At 50.4% G+C, this 25536-nt stretch overlaps 1 protein-coding gene and 1 long non-coding RNA gene across 8 annotated transcripts in view; one reads left to right on the top strand and one right to left on the bottom strand.

The window, feature by feature from the left end:
• Window positions 1–16521, top strand: part of LOC103787413 (uncharacterized) — a 77796-nt gene extending 61275 nt beyond the window's left edge. For both annotated transcript variants that reach the window (XR_613047.5, XR_008475836.2), the window contains exons 2-5: window positions 2314–2453; window positions 4789–4919; window positions 5247–5497; window positions 14828–16521. This is a non-coding gene — a long non-coding RNA (uncharacterized LOC103787413). The remainder of the gene's footprint in view (window positions 1–2313; window positions 2454–4788; window positions 4920–5246; window positions 5498–14827) is intronic.
• The window catches only part of DLGAP2 (DLG associated protein 2), a 923452-nt gene that overhangs the window by 15585 nt on the left and 882331 nt on the right, over window positions 1–25536 (bottom strand). For 4 of the 6 annotated variants that reach the window (XM_054243655.2, XM_054243654.2, XM_054243652.2 and 1 more), the window contains 4 exons: window positions 22170–22519; window positions 21073–21114; window positions 14625–14710; window positions 6121–6536 (listed from right to left, as the gene is read on the bottom strand). In XM_054243655.2, the coding sequence (XP_054099630.1) occupies window positions 6121–6536; window positions 14625–14710; window positions 21073–21114; window positions 22170–22519 (894 nt within the window). The remainder of the gene's footprint in view (window positions 1–6120; window positions 6537–14624; window positions 14711–21072; window positions 21115–22169; window positions 22520–25536) is intronic. The other 2 variants (XM_054243653.2, XM_054243657.2) reach the window with 1 other exon arrangement.

Genomic DNA, 25536 nt, shown 5'->3' with positions numbered 1-25536 from the left:
CAGTTTCCTCATGGCCATTTACTTGGGTTGTGTGGTGACCTCTTCATAGGTGCTTAGCAAGAGGCTTGGTCGGCGGGTTGATTCTATCAGTTTGATCCGCATAATGGACACAGTCCATGATCCGCCTCTCCCTGGAGGTCTGGAAGCAGTGGCCGTTCTAAGCTGTGCAATACACGGACCCCTAAGGCTGGTAGCTGCCAATATGTGCCCAGGCATCTGCTGTGCTCAAAACATCATATTTCTGATTCCTCGATCTTCTCTGTTGGTCTGAGACCGCCTGGGCCAACTGTGGACACAGGCACAGTTCTCTGTGGTCTTGTCCTCCTTGTCCCCTGCATGGAACATGTGTCCTGCTTATTCTCACAGTCATTCTGGGCTCTTTGTCATCTGCTGGCCCCTGTGTGGGTGCCGACTACTGTGATGCCTCTCCCCAGCCACAGACCTGAGTCTCAGTATGGAAGATGGCCCAGGAGACCCAGCGCCACACATCTGACCCCAGCTCCTGCGTTAATATGACTTGTGGTCATCTGTCTGTGAAAGGAGGCCTTAGTGAGCGAATCCCTAATGCTCCTCCCCGCATTAGTGTTTGCTTGGTCTGCGGCATCTGACCTGGTGAACATTTAGATTATTTGCTACTTCGGGGGAAACTGTTTGGTGCAAGGAAGTTTCCGATACCATCGGAGAGATCCCATGTGTGTATGTGCTCCCTTGTTGAGTTCCTGATGAGACTCGCATCTCAGTGGAATTACTGAATAAAGTCTTAGCTTGGGAAAGATTCCTTTTGTTTTAGGAAACATGCGGATTTTTCATTTTTTTCTTTATTTACCCATTTGGTTTAACATAATTAGTACAAAGATCTGAAAACATCAGTCTAGTAATGGTTTACAATGTCTTGAAAATACCTTTATGTATGTATTCACAATAGAAGGCTTGCATTAATAGGACTTCATGCAAACCAGTGTTTCTTTGGATTCATGATAGTTTGTATTAACCACAGAAGACTGAATGAATCTAGATTCATTCAGTCAGTTCAGTGAACTGTTATGAAATTATATTTTGGGCAAAAATTAATTTATAATGGAAATTTCAATATTCAGAGATCAGAGTTTTAGTCTCATAAGCCATTTAATTGAATCTTTATTTTAAGATGTGCTGTAACCAGTAACCCTGTTTCTGCTCCTAAAATGAGGACTGGAAATTACGGTTATCATCTTACCTTTTAAACATCTAGGGAACTATCTGAACTTAGTTAACACTGTGATAGTTCTATGGACGAAGCACACAGCTGAGACACATAACAGGTGCTTCCGCATCTTTGTCCACAAAAATATGAAGGTATCTGGGCAATTTAAGAAAAGAACTTAAGAAAATCACAAAAAATATCACGTGCATCCATTCTTTGTTCTTTGTGTTCTAGGTTTATTGCAGTGCAGTTATGTTTTGTGACTAAGTAGTGGTGGAGCAAAGACTCACAGAATCAGGGTTATCTCAGTGGATGGCTATAGAATGGGAAGTGCATAAGCTACTCCCAGCCTCTGTAACTGAGGACAACCAGGTGATTCTCTGGGATTCTAGATATTCTGCATTTACGGCAGTGTGAGCAGGAGGGTGGCTTCCCGTTTCCTAAGGCAGCCCATCCTCCTGCTTCCCTTTCTTCCTCGCCGTTCCCATTTGCATGGGATTCTATGCCAGGCAACGTGAGAGGCACTATGGGTGGATGATAAATGATGTTCAGTGTGACCTCTGCATTGAAGGAGCCTAAAATCTGCAGTGGCAGCAGAGGACGGGAACTTTAGGAAGGTTTCATCCTTTGAGAAACACCTGTCCCCCAGGGCATGGGGAATAGCCCAGCCACAGAGGGCTCTATGAGGTCAGGTAGCCCCAATGGTCCCCGCAGGCAGGGTGAAGGGCAGTGCTGATGGAGCTCTTCCTCCAGAGGACAGAGACCAAGGGGCCCCTGCTCCCCTGTCCTCTGCCTCTGTGAGGTCAGGTAGCCCCAGTGGTCCCCGCAGGCAGGGGGAAGGGCAATGCTGATGGAGCTCTTCCTCCAGAGGACAGAGACAAAGGGGCCCCTGCTCCCTGTCCTCGGCCTCAGTGTGGGCTCTTGAATCTCCTTTTCTATGACCCTCCACCTGCTTGAGCAAATCCACCTGCACCTCAAAGCCCAGCAAAGTGCTGCCTCCTCAGAATCTTCCCAGGTGAAAGCATTGCTGAGACCTCTTGAGTTTTTAAGGTACTTTATCTGCACTTCTCTTACACACTGAACGGTTTCCTGTAAACAGTTTGACCTGGTCTTTTTTCTCCCGCCGTCAGGTAATCAGAGTTGGGTCCTTACCACGTCTGACTCACTGCTGCCTATCAGAGTGCGGCTTGCTCCACTGCAAGTATCAACAGATAACCTAACTGGAGACATCACTGTGTGTCCACCAGAGGACCCCGAAGGCTCAGAAAAGGTAAAAAACACACAACAACCCCACAACAAACCCAACTGAACATGTGCTTGGGACATGTAATTTGGAGGCAGCAAAAAGTCACTTTCTGCCCACCGTCCTGAAGAAAGTAAGTTTTCAGATGCCCGATCATAATAATAATCATAATAAGGTAAGTGAAATTTAAACACTGTGTAACCTGCTTGGGCGTGGCGGTTCATACTGGTGATCCCATCACTTTGCGAGGCTGAGGCGGGCAGATCACTTGAGGCCAGGAGTTCAAGACCATCCTGGTCAACATGGTGAAACCTCATTTCTACTAAAAATACAAAATTAGCCAGGTGTGGTGGCACGTGCCTGTAATCCCAGCTACTTGGGATGTGGAGGCAAAGAATAACTTGAATGAGGGAGGTGGAGGTTGCAGTGAGCTGAGATTGTGCCACTGCTCTCCAGCCTGGGCAAAGAAAACAAAAAAATACTATATATTCTAAGATTTTGGAATCTTGCTGTTGATTTGGGTCCCTATATGTAATCAAATTCAACTTTGTATGTAGTACTTTTAGGACATAACTTATAGAATGTTTTGGAATGCCTCCAGGGACAGAAAATCAGGACCTCCTACGACTGGGCCTCGGCACTAATGCCTTTAATTGTAAGAACTTTCATTCTTGGTTTGAGAAAGCATTTGCCTCCCTGTAGCGCCCACCACCTATTTTCCAATGGCTAATGCGGGACGACCTTGGGCTCTGTGTCCGCTGCTGAGGGACTCCCTGTGGACCACACATGGGTCACAGCTGTGGACGATCAGATGAGATGAAGGGTCAGGGATGGGACACAAGCTTCTCTGAAACAGCAGGAGAAAGGAGGGCATGTGAATCCAGCGCAGAAGCAGGCAGTGGAGGGGAGCCTTCCCATAAGGGAACATTTTGACCTGACACCTTCAGACCACGGGGTGGAAAGGCACAGCATTCAGCGCCAGATGGTTCTGACTCCCAGTCCTGAGGCATTGCTATTCTTCTGTAATTTGGGGAAAGATGTTAATCTCTCAGAGCCCCAGTTTGTCTTTAGAATGCTTACACTACTGCCCGCCTGGTCCGCTGGGATGACATTAATGAGGTCTGTCGTGCATTCGGTATAGGACCTGACATCTCATATATGTTCAGTGAGAACTGCTCTAGATAGTCGTTATTTTTTTGAGACAGGGCCTTGTTCTGGAGGGATGGCATGACCTTGGCTCACCGCAGCCTCTACCTCTGGGGCTCAGGTGATCCTCCCAACTTAGCCTCCTGAGTAGCTGAGGCTAGAGGCATGTGCCTATCACACCAGGCTACTTAAGAAGTTTTTAATTATTATTACTATTGTTTCGTCGAGACAGGTTTCACTGTATTGTCCAGGCTGGTGTAAAGCTCCTGGCACAAGCAATACCTGCCTCACCTCCCAAAGTGCTGAGACTATAGGTGTGAGCCACTGTGCCCAGCTTAGGATTCTGGTTTTTTTTTTATAAAGATATCTTTTCAAAAATGATAATCCTTGAAAAAACTAAATTGAAAGTACACACTTAACATGAAAAATAGTGACGGGAAGTACTCTGTGTTATAAACACAGTGTTGGCTAATGTCTCGAAGGCTCACACCTTCCAAAGAAGCCCACAACTTTCTGAATGTGTCCCGAATGGGATAAACTCAAATGATAATATAATACAATTTTATAGGCATTTTATGGGCTAAGCCCTGACAAACATGAGCTCTTTCTGAATTTTTTCCTCTCCCTCCTCCTCTTCAAAGGTGTCCTTTTGAGGAACCTCATGATGTAGAAAAAACACATCTTGATTGAGCGATGCTCACCTCTCACCATCTGCTCTGATCCTGGAAGGAAGGACCCCAGCCCTAGGCTGCCCTTGTCAGCAGACACAAAACTAGAGCTGGCAATGTAACTCGAGTCTGGCATCAACCTAGGCAATGCAGTTTTTCTGTTTTAGCTTTGTGCTAAAGATGATAAATCTCTTCTATAATGAAGACGGTTCTGCCACGTTGGGGCGTATCCCAATGGGGGGAGGATACTGCAGAAAATGAGTGCTTTTTAAATGTCAACATTGTGAACACTCTGTTAAATGTAGCCTAACCACGAGGAATGAAAATGCTATGTGAATGATCGGAACACGGCCGCGCTGACATGCGCCGCCCCTGGGGCCTGCCCCGCCCCGTGCCAGGAGGAAGGCTTTCCCTTGGCAACGCCTCCTCCCCAACACTCGGCATCCAGCGTCCTCTCCTGTAAAGAATACATGCAGTTTGTTGATGGAGAGAGAAATGTGGAAGAGCAGGGATCGTCAATTAAAGGCAGTATCGTTCTTTCTTCCCAGGTTCACACCTTATGTTATAACAACCGAAAACCAGCACCCCAATGACTTTCTCAGACTGCTGAGGCTGCAAGGCCGTTGTTCTCTGCAGTGATGAAACTGTGCTGTGACTTACACTTCCGTTTCTAGGATTAGTGAGTACACTATTAAGTCATTCACCTAGAAGTGCAGTGTCAGGGCAGATTCCCAGGGATCTCAGCTATCCTTTATAGTGATCTTGTAAATGTACAAACAAACTCATAGAAAAAGAAAAACACTTTAGAAAGAGCAAATTTGTCAAGTCAAGACATTCAGAAATAGCTTTGTGAAACTGTACTGTCTTCAACATAAGCATTAGTTGTAGGTATTCTGCAATTATTTAATTGGTCTGTAAACAGACAGGTGCTATTAGCTTAGAAATCATACATACGGCGACTTATAATGGGTGCTGCTTCTGACCTGTCTTTTTCTTTTCGTTTGAGACAAAGTCTCACTCTGTTGCCCAGGCTGGAGTGCAGTGGCACGATCGTGGCTCACTGAAACCTCTGTCTCCGGGGTTCAAGTGATTCTCCTGCTTCAGCTTCCTAAGTAGCTGGGATTACAGACACATGCCACCATGCCCAGCTGGTCTCGAACTCCTGACCTCAGGTGATTCGCCTGCCTCAGCCTCGGACTCTGACTCTCAAAGTGCTGGGATTACAGGCGTGAGCTACTGGCCTGAACGTTCTTGATGGTAGGTTTCTCTAGACAAATGGGAGAAAGGTGGAGAATGAGGGGCTGTCCCCATCCGCATGGAGAGGCCAGGGCCCAGGTGAGCCCTAGAGGGGGTGGGACAGATCTGCTTGGTGACACCTGGTGGGGGAATGACATTGCGTCCCATCCTGCTCAGGTGTGAGGCCTTAGGCAAATCATCACGTAGCTAACCAGCTTTATCTTTTACTGATCTTCAGTGTTTCTCTTTGGCATAATGCCAAGGCCTTTTCTTGCAAAGCATGGGCTGATAATACTAGAAAATAATAAAAATTCTCTAAATCAAGATTTTGCCAAAATTCAAGGGACATGGTAAGTGGAATATGGGATTGACTGTACTCCCAGGAAAGCGTCAGCACAGTTGATCTCACATCCAACTTACCTGACGACATAGCACACACGCACTCTTCCTTCGATACCTTAGTGACTGCTTCTCTTTTCATGTAATTTACATCTTGGAATTGAGGGGGATCTAGTAGACAGCACATTTATTTTCGTTCACTGCAATATCGAAGGAAGGAACTTTTCTCCATGAATGCTGTGATGCACTCACTTGCACTACTGAGAAATTATGTGGAAAGGCCCTGGGGAGGCCTGAGCCCTTACTTTCCTCGGAGAGGTCGTTCTCCTCTGCCTCTCTCTCCATCTCTTTGCACCAGCCTTCCATCCGCTTCGTCTCCGAGTGCAGGAGCTTCAAGAACCACGAGCCATCCCTGCGGCAGGGAGACATCCTCCCAGTCTCTACCGTGTCGAGGGCGGGCTCCAGCCAGGGGTCCGGAGGGGGCAGGGTGGAGGTATCCACTTGGGTCCGATAGTCTTCCCGATAGCTGAAGAGCCCCTGCGTCCGTACAGTTCTCACCGCGCCATACTGGGTGGGGGTGCTGGGCTCAGAGTGCCGCTGGAAGGAGGAACCAAACTGGAGGCCTTTGTCCTCCATGGTGATATGGCCTGGGAACCCCTCCAGCTCCAGGTCCGCTTGGACGGCGGCCGTGACGCTGTTAGAACGTTTAAAACGTCCGTGTCTGCAAAAGGAGGGAAGGAAGACAGATGGTAAGGTTCTCTCTTTCTGAGAGAACCTCCTGCAACAAAGTCCCACATGTAGCTTATCGAGAACCCTCCTGAGGACAGCGGCCCAGCAGCGCAAGGACGGGTGAGCGCTTTGTCCATGAAATCTGCGGGTGTTTCATCTAGGGAAGAACATTTGTTTTTGCAAATAAACTTTAATATCTACCTACGTCTTAAGGCCTAAATAATGCCCCCTTGGGATTTAAGTTTATTGAATGATACAGTGAGAGTTAGTGTGTTTCATGAACCCACTATCAGCAAATGGCTACCTCCCTTTCAGAAGGAAACATGCTACAAGCTTATGCAGCTGACGCCGTGGGTCCCTGCAACATCCACATCATACTGTTTTAGTGGCTTCCAAATCGTGTTTCAGGGCCCAAGCCACTTCTCTCTGGATAAATTAATAGGTCCTCATTCACCCTTGTATGCAAATTGTATGCAAAATAATGATTCCAAATTCTGACTTCGGCAGGTGTTTAAAAGATACACAGTAAACATGTTTTTCAGTGTCGTCCATTTCCACAGAGCTGATCACTGAAGTAACTGGTAGGAAGGAGCTCGTAATTGGAGACCAGTGTGCTGAGTGAGAATGCTGTGTGCATGTGTGTGTGTGCACTTGGTGTGAGGTGTGTATGTATGTGTAGTGTGTGTGTGTGCACTCGGTGTGAGGTGTGTATGTGTATCTTTGTAGTGTGTCTCGTGTGGTCTGTGTGCCTGAGCAGTGTTTGTGTGTGTGTGTCTGTGTCTATGTGGGTGTCTGTGTGCATGTGTGTGTGTGCACTCGATGTGAGGTGTGCATGTATGTGTATCTTTGTAGTGTGCCTCATGTGGTCTGTGTGCTTGAGCAGTGTTTGTGTAAGTGTGTGTGTCTGTGTCTATGTGGGTGTCTCTGTGTGCATTGTGCACTCTGTGTGAGGTATATATGTGTATCTTTGTAGTGTGTCTCGTGTGAGCTGTGGATCTGTGTGCCTGTGCAGTGTTTGTGTAAGTGTGGGTGTCTGTGTCTATGTGGGTCTCTGTGTGCATGTGGATGTGTATCTTTGTAGTGTGTCTCATGTGGTCTGTGGGTCTGTGTGCCTGTGAAGTGTTTGTGTGTGTGTGCCTGTGTCTATGTGGGTGTCTGTGTGCATGTGTGTGTGTGCACTTGGTGTGAGGTGTGTATGCATGTGTACCTTTGTAGTGTGTCTCGTGTGGTCTGTGGGTCTGTGCAGTGTTGTGTAAGTGCGTGTGTCTATGTGTGCACTCAGTGTAAGGTGTGTATATATGTGTATCTTTGTAGTGTGTCTCGTGTGGTCTGTGGGTCCATGTGCCTGTGTGGGTGTCTCTGTGTGCCTGTGCAGTGTTGTATAAGTGGGTGTGTAAGTGCGTGTGTCTGTGTGGGTGTGTGCCTGTGCAGTGTTGTGTAAGTGCGTGTGTCTGTGTGTGCCTGTGCAGTGTTGTGTAAGTGTGCATCTGTGTCTGTGTGCATGTGTGTGTGTGCACTCAGTGTAAGGTGTGTATATGTGTGTATCTTTGTAGTGTGTCTTGTGTGGTCTGTGGGTCCGTGTGCCTGTGTGGGTGTCTCTGTGTGCCTGTGCAGTGTGTGGGTGTCTCTGTGTGCCTGTGCAGTGTTGTGTACGTGCGTGCGTCTGTGTCTGTGTGGGTGTCTGTGTGCCTGTGCACTGTTGTGTAAGTGGGTGTGTCTGCGTGTCTGTGCACTGTTGTGTAAGTGGGTGTGTCTGCGTGTCTGTGCAGTGTTGTGTAAGTGCGTGCGTCTGTGTCTGGGTGTGTCTGTGTGCGTGCATCTGTGTCTGTGTGGGTGTCTGTGTGCCTGTGCAGTGTTGTGTAAGTGCGTGCGTCTGTGTGGGTATCGCTGTGTGCCTGTGCAGTGTTGTGTAAGTGCGTGCGTCTGTGTCTGTGTGGGTGTCTCTGTGTGCCTGTGTCTGTGTGGGTGTGTCTGTGTGTGTGTGTCTGTCTGTGTGCCTGTACAGTGTTGTGTAAGTGCGTGCGTCTGTGTGCCTGCGCAGTGTTGGGTAAGACCGTGCGTCCATGTCTGTGTGGGTGTCTGTGTGCCTGTGCAGTGTTGTGTAAGACCGTGCGTCTGTGTGTGGGTATCTCTGTGTGCCTGTGCAGTGTGTAAGTGCGTGCGTCTGTGTGCCTGTGCAGTGTTGTGTAAGTGCGTGCGTCTGTGTGTGGGTGTCTGTGTGCCTGTGCAGTGTTGTGTAAGTGCGTGCGTCTGTGTGCCTGCGCAGTGTTGGGTAAGTGCATGTGTCTGTGTCTGTGTGGGTATCTCTGTGTGCCTGTGCAGTGTTGTGTAAGTGCGTGCGTCTGTGTCTGTGTGGGTGTCTCTGTGTGCCTGTGCAGTGTTGTGTAAGTGCGTGCGTCTGTGTGCTTGTGCAGTGTTGGGTAAGTGCGTGCATCTATGTGTGGGTGTCTGTGTGCCTGTGCAGTGTTGTGTAAGACCGTGCGTCTGTGTCTGTGTGGGTATCTCTGTGTGCCTGTGCAGTGTTGTGTATGTGCGTGCGTCTGTGTCTGTGTGGGTGTCTCTGTGTGCCTGTGCAGTGTTGTGTAAGTGCATGCATCTGTGTCTGTGTGGGTGTCTGTGTGCCTGTGCAGTGTTGTGTAAGTGCATGCATCTGTGTCTGTGTGGGTGTCTCTGTGTGCCTGTGCAGTGTTGTGTACATGCGTGCGTCTGTGTCTGTGTGGGTGTCTCTGTGTGCCTGTGCAGTGTTGTGTAAGTGCGTGCGTCTGTGTCTGTGTGGGTGTCTCTGTGTGCCTGTGCAGTGTTGGGTAAGTGCGTGCGTCTATGTCTGTGTGGGAGTCTGTGTGCCTGTGTAGTGTTGTGTAAGTACGTGCGTCTGTGTCTGTGTGGGTGTCTGTGTGCCTGTGCAGTGTTGTGTAAGTGCGTGTGTCTGTGTCTGTGTGCTTGTGCAGTGTTGTGTAAGGGTGTCTGTGTGGGTGTCTCTGCCTGTGCAGTGTTGTGTAAGTGCGTGCGTCTGTGTGTGGGTGTCTCTGTGCATGTGTGTGTGTGCACTCAGTGTAAGTGTGTATATATGTGTATCTTTGTAGTGTGTCTTGTGTGGGCTGTGGGTTCGTGTGCCTGTGTGGGTGTCTCTGTGTGCCTGTGCAGTGTTGTGTGTGTGTGTCTGTGTCTGTGTGGGTATATCTGTGTGCCTGTGCAGTGTTGTGTAAGTGCGTGCCTCTGTGTCTATGTGGGTGTCTCTGTGTGCCTGTGCAGTGTTGTGTAAGTGCATGCATCTTTGTGCGTGTGTCTGTGTGCCTATGCAGTGTTGTATAAGTGTGTGCGTCTGTGTGGGTGTCTGTGTGCCTGTGCAGTGTTGTGCAAGTGCATGCGTCTGTCTGTGTGGGTGTCTGTGCATGTGTGTGTGTGCACTCAGTGTAAGGTGTGTATATATGTGTGTCTAGTGTGGTCTGTGAGTCCATGTGCCTGTGTGGGTGTCTCTGTGTGCCTGTTCAGTGTTGTGTAAGTGCGTGTCTGTGTGCCTGTGCAGTTGTGTAAGTGCGTATGTCTGCGTGTGGGTGTGTCTGCCTGTGTTGTGTAAGTGCGTGTGTCTGTGTGGGTATCTCTGTGTGCCTGGGCAGTGTTGTGTAAGTGCGTGCGTCTGTGTCTGCGTGGGTGTGTCTGTGTGCCTGTGCATTGTGTAAGTGCGTGTGTCTGTGTCTGTGTGGGTGTCTCTGTGCATGTGCAGTGTTGTGTACATGCGTGCATCTGTGTCTGTGTGGGTGTCTGTGTGCCTGTGCAGTGTTGTGCATGTGTCTGTGTCTGTGTGCCTGTGCAGTTGTGTGTGTGGGTGTGTCTGCCTGTGTTGTGTAAGTGCGTGTGTCTGTGTGGGTATCTCTGTGTGCCTGTGCAGTGTTGTGTAAGTGCGTGTGTCTGTCTGCGTGGGTGTGTCTGTGTGCCTGTGCAGTGTTGTGTAAGTGTGTGTCTGTGTGGGTGTCTCTGTGTGCTTGTGCAGTGTTGTGTAAATGTGTGTGTGGGTGTCTCTGTGTGCCTGTGCAGTGTTGTGTAAGTGCGTGCGTCTGTGTGGGTGTCTCTGTGTGCATGTGTATGTGTGCACTCAGTGAAAGGTGTGTATATATGTGTATCTTTGTAGTATGTCTTGTGTGGTCTGTGGGTCCGTGTGCCTGTGTGGGTGTCTCTGTGTGCCTGTGCAGTGTTGTGTACGTGCGTGCATCTGTGTCTGTGTGGGTTTCTCTGTGTGCCTGTGCAGTGTTGTGTAAGTGCGTGTGTCTGTGTGGGTGTCTCTGTGTGCCTGTGCAGTGTTGTGTACATGCGTGCGTCTGTGTCTGTGTGGGTGTCTGTGTGCCTGTGCAGTGTTGTGTAAGTGCATGTGTCTATGTCTGTGTGGGTGTCTCCGTGTGCTTGTGCAGTGTTGTGTAAATGTGTCTGTGTGGGTGTCTCTGTGTGCTTGTGCAGTCTTGTGTAAGTGCGTGTGTCTGTGGGTGTCTCTGTGTGCCTGTGCAGTGTTGTGTACATGCGTGCGTCTGTGTCTGTGTGGGTGTCTCTGTGTGCGTGTCTCTGTGTGCCTATGTGTGTGTGCACTCAGTGTAAGGTGTGTATATATGTGTATCTTTGTAGTGTGTCTTGTGTGGTCTGTGGGTCCGTGTGCCTGTGTGGGTGTCTCTGTGTGCCTGTGCAGTGTTTGTGTGTGTCTGTGTGGGTGTCTCTGTGTGCCTGTGCAGTGTTGTGTACATGTGTGCGTCTGTGTGGGTGTCTCTGTGTGCCTGTGCAGTGTTGTGTACATGCGTGCGTCTGTGTCTATGTGGGTGTCTGTGTGCCTGTGCAGTGTTGTGTACATGCGTGCGTCTGTGTCTATGTGGGTGTCTGTGTGCCTGTGCAGTGTTGTGTAAGTGCGTGTGTCTGTGTGGGTGTCTCTGTGTGCCTGTGCAGTGTTGTGTAAGTGTGTGCATCTGTGTCTGTGTGGGTATCTCTGTGTGCGGTGTGTGTGCACTCAGTGTAAGGTGTGTATATATGTGTATCTTTGTAGTGTGTCTTGTGTGTTCTGTGGGTCTGTGTGCCTGTGTGGGTGTCTCTGTGTGCCTGTGCAGTGTTGTGTGTGTGTGTGTCTGTGTCTGTGTGGGTGTCTCTGTGTGCCTGTGCAGTGTTGTGTACATGCGTGCGTCTGTGTCTGTGTGGGTGTCTATGTGCCTGTGCAGTGTTGTGTAAGTGCGTGCATCTGTGTCTGTGTGGGTGTCTCTGTGTGCATGTGTGTGTGTGCACTCAGTGTAAGGTGTGTATATATGTGTATCTTTGTAGTGTGTCTTGTGTAGTCTGTGGGTCCGTGTGCCTGTGTGGGTGTGTCTGTGTGCCTGTGCAGTGTTGTGTAAGTGCGTGCGTCTGTGTCTGTGTGGATGTCTCTGTGTGCCTGTGCAGTGTTGTGTAAGTGCGTCTATGTCAATATGGGTGTCTGTGTGTGCAGTGTTGTGTAAGACTGTGCGTCTGTGTGTGGGTATCTCTGTGTGCCTGTGCAGTGTTGTGTAAGTGCGTGCGTCTATGTGTGGGTATCTCTGTGTGCCTGTGCAGTGTTGTGTAAGTGCGTGCGTCTATGTCTGTGTGCCTCTGCAGTGTTGTGTATTCGTGTGTCTGTGTCTGTGTGCCTGTGCAGTGTTGTGTAAGTGCGTGTGTGTCTGTGTGGGTCTCTGTGCCTGTGCAGTGTTGTGTAAGTGCGTGCGTCTATGTGTGGGTGTCTGTGTGCCTGTGCAGTGTTGTGTAAGTGGGTGTGTCTGTGTGCCTGTGCAGTGTTGTATAAGTGCATGTGTCTGTGTGTGGGTGTGTCTGTGTGCCTGTGCAGTGTTGTATAAGTGCATGTGTCTGTGTGTGGGTGTGTCTGTGTGCCTGTGCAGTGTGTACGTGCGTGTCTGTGTCTGTGTGGGTGTGTCTGTGTGCCTGTGCAGTGTTGTGTAAGTGCGTGTGTCTGTGTGGGTGTGTCTGTGTGCCTGTGCAGTGTTGTGTAAGTGCGTGTGTCTGTGTGCCTGTGCAGTGTTGTGTAAGTGTGTGCGTCTGTGTCTGTGTGGGTGTGTCTGTGTGCCTGTGCAGTGTTGTGTAAGTGCGTGTGTCTGTGTGGGTGTGTCTGTGTGCCTGTGCAGTGTTGTGTAAGTGCGTGCGTCTGTGTCTGTGTGGGTGTGTCTGTGTGCCTGTGCAGTGTTGTGTAAGTGTGTGTCTGTGTGGGTGTGTCTGTGTGCCTGTGCAGTGTTGTGTAAATGTGTGCGTCTGTGTCTGTGTGGGTATGTCTGTGTGCCTGTGCAGTGTTGTGTAAGTGTGTGTCTGTGTGGGTGTGTCTGTGTGCCTGTGCAGTGTTGTGTAAATGTGTGCGTCTGTGTCTGTGTGGGTGTGTCTGTGTGCCTGTGCAGTGTTGTGTAAGTGCGTGTGTCTGTGTGGGTGTGTCTGTGTGCCTGTGCAGTGTTGTGTAAGTGCGTGCGTCTGTGTCTGTGTGGGTGTGTCTGTGTGCCTGTGCAGTGTTGTGTAAGTGTGTGTCTGTGTGGGTGTGTCTGTGTGCCTGTGCAGTGTTGTGTAAATGTGTGCGTCTGTGTCTGTGTGGGTATGTCTGTGTGCCTGTGCAGTGTTGTGTAAGTGTGTGTGTCTGTGTGGGTGTGTCTGTGTGCCTGTGCAGTGTTGTGTAAGTGCGTGTGTCTGTGTGGGTGTGTCTGTGTGCCTGTGCAGTGTTGTGTAAGTGCGTGTGTCTGTGTGGGTGTGTCTGTGTGCCTGTGCAGTGTTGTGTAAGTGTGTGTCTGTGTGGGTGTGTCTGTGTGCCTGTGCAGTGTTGTGTAAGTGTGTGTCTGTGTGGGTGTGTCTGTGTGCCTGTGCAGTGTTGTGTAAATGTGTGCGTCTGTGTCTGTGTGGGTATGTCTGTGTGCCTGTGCAGTGTTGTGTAAGTGTGTGTGTCTGTGTGGGTGTGTCTGTGTGCCTGTGCAGTGTTGTGTAAGTGCGTGCGTCTGTGTCTGTGTGGGTGTGTCTGTGTGCCTGTGCAGTGTTGTGTAAGTGCGTGTGTCTGTGTGGGTGTGTCTGTGTGCCTGTGCAGTGTTGTGTAAGTGCATCTGTGTCTGTGTGGGTGTGTCTGTGTGCCTGTGCAGTGTTGTGTAAGTGCGTCTGTGTCTGTGTGGGTGTGTCTGTGTGCCTGTGCAGTGTTGTGTAAGTGCGTTTGTCTGTGTGGGTGTCTGTGTGCGTCTGTACATCTCCGGACACTGCAGCCATCCCTGTGGCTCTGCAGGCTAACTCCCCAGGAGCACACAGCTGTGCGTGCAAGTTAGTGACGTTGCCACCTGCTCCCTTTGCTGGAGGCATGTGGAGGGACACTGAGCCACAGATCAGGAGCAAGGTGGCTTGCCCGGCCCCCAGGTGCAGAGGATGGCCGGGTGTAGGAGGTCTACCTGGAAACTGGGAAGCCCTTAGCCAGCGTCGGAATTTCTTTGCAATCAAAATCTCGACTGGGTAGGTGCTAACATGCTCCCTGATGAGGGAGGTCACCCAGCACTGGCCCTACCGGAAGCTAGCTGAGCCCTCACCATGCAACGGTCTCATGAAAATGTGTTTTATGAAATAGGCAGTATATGCTATTTCAAATATAAACTGAAATGATCATCCTGTCACTACAAAAATTGCAGGACTGTAATCGCCATCACTTGGTATTTCCTGTTTTGAGGTGATATTTTTAAGTGAAACAATTCCACAGTAATATTAAGGTCTTGAATGTGCTTTGGTGTCTCTCCGTCATTTTATGTTTAACATGACAGGTTGTGAGGCCTGTGTCGGTGTTACCCTCAGCCTGTCCTTCCTTCCTGCGGACCAAGGACTCTGACTGTCAGAGCTGTCAGCTGCTCTCCTTCCAGAGGTGGTAAATTGCTTTGGAAGGAATTACCCCCTGGCCTCTTGCAAAAGCAAGACATAGACGGATGTTAATTCATACTGGAATCAATGGAAAAGCATAAATGTATGGCCCGGTCTCCACTGAGGCATGACTGAGGGCCACAGGATCTAGAAGCTTCCATCAGCATCTGACAAAGAGCTCTGGCTTGGGGGCCCTGCGTGTGAGGAGGGGCCGACTTACCGCTTCTCGTCTTCCACTTGCACACCGACGGAGTGGTACTCCCGCAGGCCGCGGCTCTCCGTGTCGGAATCTGTGGCCGTTTCCACCTGATTCAACATAGAACATCTTATTTTAGAACTGAAACAGGGGGCCTGGGCAAGGGACTATTTTGTTGTTGTTGATGATTTGCTGTAATTAATGATGCATTTGTTTAATTGCTGCAGAGATGCACCTGACCCAGGACAATCGCAGAGGGAAATGCACTTACACTGGTGTAATTACATCGCTGCTGCGTGTCATCACATTTTAAGGAACTACCTGAACTCAAGGCTGCTGTTAAATGTATGCACATAAAACTGCTTAGTTCAGCTCAGGCAAAAAATAGGTTTTGCTGAACTGCATTATTACAGGACTTAGAGCTCTTATCACACCCTGCAGTGAAGAAAGGAAGTACAGCATGAACCAAACACAGCTAACGACGACAAGAAGCGATTCAGGAGAACCATACTGATGGCTGCATCCACGTACAGAGAGACACACAGGAGTTGAAGCATGTATCGGAAGCATCAAGGCAAACGCTCCACCTTCATCTCCACAGAGCTGTCCCTCATCTGCCAAGGGGACAGCCAGCAGGGCGGTCAGCTCAGAACAGAAATCGTGAATTCCACAGAGAATTCTTCTTGTGGCTGAGTTTGCCAAAAAGCCCTCACAAACCCACCATATCATCACCTACGTAAAGTTCCCACAGGGAATTCTACTGCAGGACGTTTTCAAAAAACAAAACCAAAAAACCCCCAAAGTCTCAGGAGGAAAACTCTGTGAAACCAAAGGTTAGTTAACCCGTGTCATTCCTCTTTCCAGAAAAACATTGCCTATTAAGAGGACTTTTGACCCCTCTCTGAAATGTCATAGCTAAGCTATATCACTTTTCTTGAAAATTATTACTGATCAGCACAAGGAAAAGGTGCACTAAACAAATAATGATGACCCTGTCCTCCGTGAGTCGGAGAGGAGCCGCAGTTTGTGCCTGTCCTGAGGGTCAGCCTGTGTCAACAAGGAGTGGCTCTGCTTTGCGGCTGAGACAGCATGATGGTAACAGCCAGTACTTCCTTGTTGCGTACGCTGCCCTGGGCACTGCGCCGAGGTTCTAGCCTTACCACACGTAATCCACACAACAACCCTGCCGAAGTCTCCAGCCCTAGGAGAGAGTTGGGGGATCAGAGGAGGGGTGACCTGCTCAGGGGCGCCCAGCTGCTTGGAGGCTGAGCCAGGGCTCTTGCCCAGATCTCTGACCATGTAGCCCCGTGCAGCATGGAAGAAAAAGCACGAGGAAACCCTGGAGCTCGTGGCCGGCCGCAGAGCCAGGGGACTGAGCAGAAACCCCACTTTCACGGTGTAATTCTGAAGACAGGCACAGAAGCTGTCCCTAAACTGTGATGCACGTTCTGACAGGCGGGTGAGACGGGCTCTGGGAGGAAGAACATCCGTGAGTGAAGACCCTGGCCCTCCTGTTAGGGTTTACCATATTCCCGCCTCTAGTTTTAAGTGGGTCACGACTTTATTAAACCTTACCTTGCATGACACGAAGATTATTAGTGTTATTTTACAATTAATAGATTTAAAAGTCCATGTCTGTACATAAGGAGCAGCCTTGTGTTTTAACTACAAAGGATTCCATTTTATGAATATGGCCGAGTGCATTTAATGAGCCTTCAGTAGAGGGGAAATGTGGTTGTTTCTAGTGTCTGCCATTATAAATGATGCTGCTGCACATACACATCTGTACTCGTGTGTGTGTGAGAACTTGTGTGAACACAGTCACCTGGTGGGAGGTCTGGGCCAGACGCATCGCACTTTTGGCTAGATAACTGTCAGATCTGATATGAGTGAAATAAACTCACAGGAATACTTTTAAATGGATTTTACAAACGAGCACTCGTTTTTATCTTAAAAATGTGGAGAATATTCATCTCACTTACTCCATTTCTAGGAATCCAGCCTAGACAAAGGATCGTAAATTCTGACCAATGTGTGAGGTGTTCATTGCAGCATTATTTATAAGGTGGCACCTGAGGAGAACGAGGGTGAGACAGTGGGATAGAAATGTGCAGCAAGTCATGATTTACTCGTGACAGAGTGGCTCATGCCTGTAATCCCAGCACTTTGGGAGGCAGTGGCAAGAGGATCACTTGAGCCCAGGAGTTTAACACCAGCCTGGGCAACATGGCAAGACCCCCGTCTCTTAAATAAAAATAGCTGAGTGGTGGTGCCTGTGGGACCAGCTACTCGGGAGGCGGAGGCAGGAGGATCGCTGGAGCCTAGAATAGTGAGGCTGCGGTGAGCTGTGACTACAGCACCGCACTCCATCCTGGGCAACAGAGTGAGACCCTGTCTCTAAAAAATAAGAAGATGGTTATAAAGGTAATAACCCCCAAAATGCTTGTAATACAGACTTTAAAACACAGATTACCGGGTGCCACGAACAACAGAATTACCAGGTGCATGCACACATGTAGCAACACACTCATACTAACAGGTACGTACATGTACCATGGAAAGGGTGAAAAGTACAAAAAAGTAACAAGGAGCTTTTCCTTCCTTCGTCTCCAAATTTTCTCTAGTATATATTTTTATGGTGAATTAGAAAAATACAGCTTTTGGAGCTGGTCAGATTCTGCTACTTGCTAGCCATGCAACTCTTATGAAAGGCTCTTAAATTTTGTTGACTTTTTGCTTCCTTGTCTCAAAAAAGAGGGAAACACCCAATGCCTGAGTGAACTGATGGAAAACTCTCAGCCTGAGGCCTGATTCAGGTAGGTTTGTTCACAGCAAATGCTAATTCCCTGTTCTCTCATCTCAGGGGAATAGTGGCATGTGTATGACATTAAAGGTACTTGGATACGATGAACTCTGCAGATTTTATCATGGCTGTCTTGTGAACCCTTTCTAAGGTAAACTCTGAGGAGGACATGGTAAAATCACACTTGGCCAGCAGGAGCTAAGTGCTTATCCATTTCAGAAATCCTGGGCATACAGAGGCTTCACGTGAGACAGAAAAGCAAATCTGGGACAAAGAAAATACTATTTTCTACAGTGGAAAGGAAATTCTGGCTAGAAGTGTAAGTGGATTTAAAGAGTTCGGAGGCCAGGCATGCTGGCTCACAGCTATAATCCCAGGGTTCTGGGAGGCAGAGGGGAAGGATCATGTGAGCCCAGGAGTCTGAGGCTGCAGTGAGCTATGATTGCACCACTGCACTCCAGTCTAGGCAACACAGCAAGACCTCATCTCTTATAAAATGTTTTGAAAAATATATGCATGCAAGGAACATATGAATGAGCAAAATCACTCATGGGTGTCACTCCCACACCCATGGAGTCACAGGTTAGCCGTGGCATCAAGGCCAGCCAGCCGCCTCTGAACCCACTTCTGTAGGGATGCTGAGAAAATGAATGCGGGTGGGGCTGGCGGCAGGAACAGTTCACCAGTAATACTGAGCCAGAGTGCAAATCTGTAATCTTTGCTCTCCCAACAAGCTCATTTTCTGCTCTTCCTTCAAAACCTCACACGGAACACAGTGGGTGCCCTGGATTTGATACAAACTCCCTCTCCCTCAGAGACATGCTCTTCCTCCAAGAGCCAGGGGTGAGTGGCCAGCTCTGCTGCCTGTGAGGCTCTGAGCTCCAGGGCAGCTGTGAGGAAGAGCAGCTGCCTGTGCCTGGAGAATCTGGCAGGCTTTTGTCCCAGGCAGGACATTCAGAACGGACAGCCACAGAGGCTTTTCCAGGCTGCTCCTGTCTTCTCACAACCTGGTGAGAGAGATCAGAGTAGTAACTCATCTCATTGGCTGGGTGTGGTGGCTCATGCCTGTAATCACAGCACTTTGGGAGGCCAAGGCAGGTGGATCACCAGAGGTCAGGAGTTTGAGACCAGCATGGTGAAATCCCATCTCTACCAAAAATATAGAAATCAGTCAGGTGTGGTGGCGCACACCTGTAATCCCAGCTAGTCAGGAGGCTGAGGCAGGAGAATGGCTTGAACCTGAGAGGCGGACAATGCATTGAGCACACTGCACTCCAGCCTGGCCAACAAGAGCAAAACTCCATCTAAAAAAAAAAAAAAACCCCAAAATTGATCTCATTTATAAAGATGGGACTCACAAGGCACCAGGGATGGAAGGGTCCTGAATGTCAGACTAGGCCTCTGTCCTGCCTAACTGCAGTATCTGGGAGTAAACATGCACACAAAAGAAAATGGAAAACTCAGCAGGAGAGACAGACCGCCAGGGGTAAAACCAAGAGAACACACAAATGGTCCCGTCGTAGCCAAGAGAAGTGAGGTCAGGCCAGACCGTGACTTCTGGGTCAGAGGACCTCTCCGAGGCAGCTCAGCTGTGCCCACAAGCTCTCCTCCTTATCTAGGACTGGCCTATGAGTGCCAGGGCGGGGCCCATTCTGTCCTCTGGGCAACTGGCTTGCCAATCTGGAGCTCTGAAAAGGCCTGTCTGTGTGTCCCGCTCTAAGGGCCAGACTCATGTGGCCGTGTCCAGCCACCTGAGGAACAGGGGACTTGCAGCTAGGCAGGGAGGGAGGATGGGGGCCTAGGAGGTGTGAGCTGAGGACCCTCACTCACTGGGGATCACGTTAGACACAGCCCAGTAATTATCATGAGAATCCTGAATTCAGACCCTGATTGTAAAAGGTCACACAATGCCCAATGCAGTGGGGAGCTGCCTTGAGGGACGGCGCCACTGCGCCCTGACTGGAGCTCTCGCTCTGTGCGCTCCACATGTGGTATGTTCAGAGGCACAGAGGCTGTTCACTTGTGGGAATGACGTTTGCAGAACACAGATTCTCCTGCTACCTGCACTCTGACAGAACCACCCCCAAAGGTCCCTGGAGCTGTGGCTCTGGGAAGCCAGTCCATTAAATGCTGCCTGAACACACATTAGCCAGCTTTGCCTGCGAGCTGGGGAGCAGCATGATGCCGTCCCCATATCCCAGAAGAGGGAAAGAACCAGGGCAGGCCCCTGAGGGCATGGAATCATTTTGGGATTTTTCTCCTCTGGGAAGTAGAGCGGAGGGGCGGAGGGGAGGCAGGGGAGGCGGCTCCAGATTCTCACCCACTGGCTTCGCTTGTGACCTTGGCTGTGCACCTTGAGGCAAGTCACTGACCCTCCCTGAGCCTCCGTTTTCCATTCCAAAGGCTGGGCACAGTAACAACCAGCACACAGGGTTCTTGTGAGGATTAAATGGCACCTGTCCACAGCCTGCTCCCGCCCATCTCAGCCTGTCACCCGCCCTGACAAGCTGGCGTCTGCAGCTCCTCTCCTGAGGCCTCCCAGGCACCTACGGGAATCTGCCTTTCATCCACTTCATTCCTCACTTCCTTCTTTTCCTCCTTTACTCCTGGACTTGCTTCAGTTCTTTCTTTGGCTGTTTTCCTTATCCTGACACTTGAGCTGCTCCAGGTAGATCTGCCCTGTGGCTTTTCAATTCACCTCCCTTGGATAACTGAGTTCACCAGCTCACAGGATGCACAGAAAACACACTGGGGTGTGCACTTGTTTTTCTTACTGCCATGAAAGGTGACTTCGTCATCCACCTGCATTCCTGCCTTTGCATCCATCCTCGCCCAGCACGCACCCAGCGGCCCATCCGTCCACTCGCTTTCCCGACATTTACCGAGCACTCCCTATGTGCCAGGCATGGTGCTGGGTGCAGGGCAGCAAGAGGCTGGGAGCAAGGTCCCCCCTCACAGGACATGTGGGGTGCTGGGGTCCAGAGTCCCTCTCATAGGACACAGTATGGGGCATGAGGGTCCAGAGAGGCCTCTGGGAAGGGGTGAAGGCAAGGGGAAGCCGGGGGATGAGAAGCTTGCACTCAGCAGAGGTGGCTGTGTAAGGGGTGGGAGCCGGGAGCAGAAGAGGGCTGACCACGGAGGGGTGTGGGGTCCTGGCTGTGGGTGGGGCAGGAGGCAGTGGCATTGTGCCCGGTGTGCTGACCTGAGATTCCAAAATTATGTCCCACTCCTTTCAGATCAAGTCCGTACTGCAGGTGCTCAGAATTGGGCACTGCCTCAGTCATGACTGAGTGGATGTGGGAGGTGGCAGGGGAGAAAAGAGAGAGAGGGTGGGAATGCCTGGCAGTGGGAGGCTGCCTGGCTAATCCCGGGACCTCTCCAGTCTCTACTGCAGATGTGACCGTGGAGATAGAGATGGATGAGGGCACCCTGGCTTTCCTACTTATGGGCACCAGAGCCCAGCTAGGCCCAGGGCTGGGGGCAGGTTACGGACCCTGGTGAGCCCCTTGTCCTCATCTAACAGGGGACAGGTGGGGGCACCCAGCATAGTGCCTGGCATATAGAATCAGGACAGAGAGAGGCGACAAGAGCGGTCGCATGAACATCCAAAAAAGGGAGAGAAAATAAAAGTCATGCGGACGCGGCTTTGGAGCACATTTTGGTACTTACATCTGACCTTGGGTATGGCTGATGCTCTGGAAATTCAGAATCCTAAACAAAACAATGAAGCCACAGTGTGGAGACCTGGTTCAGAGGCCCTGGGCCAGCGGGCGGCTCCCCCGGTTCTCCGCCCGCATGCCTGGCTGCCAGGGCCGCACAGCCCGGCTCTCACACACGCTCCACTCACCCTCCTCCCTGGGCCGCCCCAGCGGCATCCAGAATCTGACTGTTAGAGCTCTGAGGAATGCACACTGGATGCAGGGGTGAAAGAAGCAGGAGCTGGGCCATGTTGGCAGCGGGCTTGGTGGCCAGCCCTGCTCAACCCCATCTGCCACATCCCAGAGAGATGCACCACTTGACCCAGACCACAGGACACTCTCCCGGCCCCCCAGGGTACACAGCGCCATACTTAACACAGACTTGCAGAGGGAGGGGCGTGAGCGGGAGCTGGCCAGAGCCGGCCAGAGCTCTCCATTCACGGGGAAAAGAACCGTCCGCTACATCTGTATTATGGATAGACATTTGGGGGCCTGGGTGGACAGCGGATCTGTCTGTGGTCTGAAACCACGGATGCGGCATCTGTGACCACAGCTGAGGGGCCTGCCCGCACCTGTGAGCACCTCCTGGCTCTGTACTGAGGACAGCCTGCTTTTCCTTTTACCTTTTCCTTCCCAGCACCTTCTGGTTCCCCCATTCAACTCTTTGGCCACAATGCTGAAAGCTTTTGAAAAATCAGGCTTCAGCAGAAACCCTCCCCTTTTAAGCATCAAATACTGTTATCTCCATACTCTCTAGGCAGCCTCTGACTGTTGGAAAATGGGTGGCCAGGAGTGTGTTTTCAGGGGGGCAGGGGATGGGGAGCTGGAGCCCCCGGGTTTCCTTCAGCCCTGCACTGAGGTCCGAGTCGCCTCGGGGGTCTCCCGCCTACTGGCTGTGCTGGCGGGTCCACAGCGTGAACGCACAGCCTCGCTCTCAGGTTCTGTGGCCTGGCTGAGGGTTGCGGTCACTAAGGAGGACCCAGGGCTGCTGGCCGGGATTGGGCTTTTTCTATGCCACCTGCAGCACTGACTGAAGCCAGGCCCCGACGAGCGGCCACAAGCGGCTACCTGAATCCCGATGGAGGAGCAGCGGCTCTTGAGGAGCTCCTCCGCCTTGGATACCAGGATGGCTTTGTCGCTGGTCCGGGCGGAGCCACTCTGGCCGTCAGCCATGTGGCGCTGGGCTGCGGCCGTCTCCAGGGCGAGGTTCATGGCCTTGTTGCTGTCCAGGCTGTCCGTGGAGTTGTAGAGTCCGCGGCCATCCTGGGGCCATGGGGACATCCTCTGGGCGCGGCTGTCCTGGTAGGCATCCTGGGTGGATTCGGTGCTGCTCTGCGCCGTCACCGAGATCAGAGGCTTGGAGGTGGTCCGAGGGGGCACTGGTGGGGGGGTTTTCTTGTAATTTGTATATGAGACAGCTGTAAGAAAAGGAAGTCCCAAGTCAACAAGCATGTTCCCCCCCTCAGTACCTGGGCGACCGTTTCCCCACGCCCACCCCTGTTGTCGAAGGAGCAGGTGTATTCCTGGACATCTACCCGAGGAAATAGCGTGAAATGTGAAGAAATGAGACGGCAGATGGGGATATCCTCGTAAAGCTGCGGGATTATAAAAACACCAACGAACTCAGCAGCAGAGATGCAGCTAGGCAGAGCGTGTCCCCGCAGGACAGCGCGCAGACGTGGCGCCGTTCCCACGCAGGTCACGTCATCGGGGAAGATGCTCATGCTGTCGGTCACGCTAAGTTAAAATGCAGGCAGGATGCTAAACTATGCGTGGGTCAAGGTGGAAGCTGTTAGTGCCGGAAACCTGTGTGTGAGGAAAGATCACAGCACCTGAAGATGTTCATGGAGGCTGCTGAGTGGCAGGACGGGCACCGTGTGCTCTTGGGCTTGTGTGGTTTTCTAAAAATCACTATAATGAACAGCTACTGTTTATTAATGGAGAAAACATATAATAGCAGAAACGTATTTGCTTCCCTGTAAGTACAGGTGCCATAGCTTTAAGTTGTAGGAAGTCCACAGAAAAGGGGCTGGCTCTCCGAATCTGAGCTGGGCCATGGCCGTCACCAGCCAGTCCCCTCCCGAGCCGCACTGCACGGGCGCTCTGTACCATGGGCCGTGCAGCCGGACAGGCCACCTAAGCAAAATCAATGCACCTGGAGATGAAGATCGTATTAAATATGCCTAGAAGCTACCAGAAATGCATGTGATACCTTGGCCCAGACTCAGGGTATGACTAATTTTCATAGAGAGGATGAACTCCCCAACATTCTCCCTCACCAGAACCAGTCGTCCATTAGAGTCAATCATTCTCCTTCATTGTGCAGGAAGAGCAGATGAAAGTGCTTCTTGAAGGGAGACCTGCGCCTTCGCCACCTCCCACCACACACACACACGGTGCAAGGCACTGCCAGGCATCTCCCGGAGGGGTCTCAGGGCCGTCTGAGGACAGACCGAGCAGCAGTTTTCCCCAAGGACTTCCAGACACTGTGCCCAAGAGCAGAAACACATGCTTTCTGCCTGTTCCCGTGGGCTGCAGGACACTTTGCCTTCCTCACCCCCTCCAGTTATTTATTTTTTAATTGCATTTTAGGTTTTGGGGTACATGTGAAGAACATGCAAGATTGTTGCACAGGTACACACATGGCAGTGTGATTTGCTGCCTTCCTCCCCATCACCCATATCTGGCATTTCTCCCCATGCCATGTCTCCCAGCTCCCCACCCTCTCTGTCCCTCCCCTTGTTATTTTTAACCTGTGTGAGTGGAGTTTCTGCATCCTCTCTAACCTCTTATCTTATCCCAAGAAAACACGGACAAAGGACAAAATGAGCTTGCCATTCAGGATGACCTGCACTTTAAGGCATAACGTTACATATTAACATTTAAAAATTTACAAAGCGGATACTTTTTTTTTTTGGAGACAGCGTTTCACTCTTGTTGCCCAGGCTGGAGTGCAGTGGAAGGATTTCGGCTCACTGTAGCCTCCACCTCCTGGGTTCAAGTGATTCTTGTGCCTTAGCCTCCCATGTAGCTGGCACAGGCACCTGCTGCCACACCTGGCTAATTTTTGTATTTTCAGTACAGACGGGGTTTCACCATGTTGGCCAGGCTCGTTTGAACTCCTGACCTCAGGTATCTACCTGCCTCAGCCTCCCAAAGTGCTGGGATTACAGGTGTGAGCCACAGAGCTGGCACAAAGTCGGCACATTTTTAAAAAGCGTGCATTGGAAAGAGAATCTGAAGGCTGGAAAACTGAGGAAGGTGATCAGATGTTATTAAACCAATCCGGTGCTGAGCTGAGAAACTCACCAGAGAAACATCCAATATCTTCTCTTCCTCCTCTTTTTTGTTCCTGACTTTTCCCCTAATGAAAATCAATCCCTTAAGGAAAATTATTGAAAACGGACAATATTCAAGGCACTATTTTAGGGGATTCAGAAAGTCCTCAAGACTGCTCCATCCAAAACGCCAACAGAGCCAGGGAGAGACCAGAGTTAGGACGTCGTGTTTTTTCTGGGTAGGGTGGACTGGTCACCATGCATTCATCTCACCATGGCAGGGGTGAGGTCCATGTAAACACTTGCTTCTCATGGTGCCTTTCCCGACAGTGCTTCATAACACTGATTTATCAAGGGCATTAGGTGCGACAGACACAGGAATAGAGAGACGCTGGGTGGAGGTGTGAAGCGGGCTCATCGATAAAGGGGTTTCCACGTGACAGTCCTGGAGAGGAGGTGGCTGTTTTCACGTTAACCCATTTGTCGTGGTTCATTTACAGAAAACAGAGTCTTTCTCATTAATGACACATCTCCAGATTCTATGGCTCTAGCAGAAGGTAGGCCCAGTGTCCACTGCACACCAGGGCGAGACTGCAGACAGGGGTCTCGGTGACCTCTCCAGGGGTGAAGCTGGCTCTGCTTTGGTTCCCTTAAGGAGAAATACTGATTCCAAAGAGGTTTCGAGTCCCAGCAATAGGGATAGTAACAATCAAAAGCGAGAGAGACGTGGGAATCCAGGTTAAACTGTGACACCTGCCCTAATATCATGACATCTTTCTTCGCCAAGTTTGAGATGAGTAGAAAGGGGGTAATAAACAGGCCTAATTGTTTGGACTTTCCCAGCCAGGTTCGCCTCAGCCGTGAATGATGGCACTTATGCAAATGTCATAACTATGTCACCGCACGTCACGGGCCAGCACAACAGGAAGGAAAGTAGTGACCTTCCGGGAACATGTAAGCATGCACGCAAATTCATCTCCACCGTGGCCCATTATGTGTTTGACAGTTACTCTCAAAGGTCTCCCGTCACCACTGTTCAAAATCATAGACCTCACCAAATATATTTTAATTTAAACAGTCCGAAAAATTTCACAAAACTAAACCTTCCTTCCTATATGGACTATCTTGTGAATTAAAAAACGTATGGACGCCGGGCG

This window comes from Callithrix jacchus, chromosome 13 (genome assembly GCF_049354715.1).
Source record: "Callithrix jacchus isolate 240 chromosome 13, calJac240_pri, whole genome shotgun sequence".
In the NCBI taxonomy this organism is placed as follows: Eukaryota; Metazoa; Chordata; class Mammalia; order Primates; family Cebidae; genus Callithrix; species Callithrix jacchus.
The sequence above is the reverse complement of the archived record's forward strand: the minus strand, read 5'-3'. Positions and strand labels throughout refer to the sequence as shown.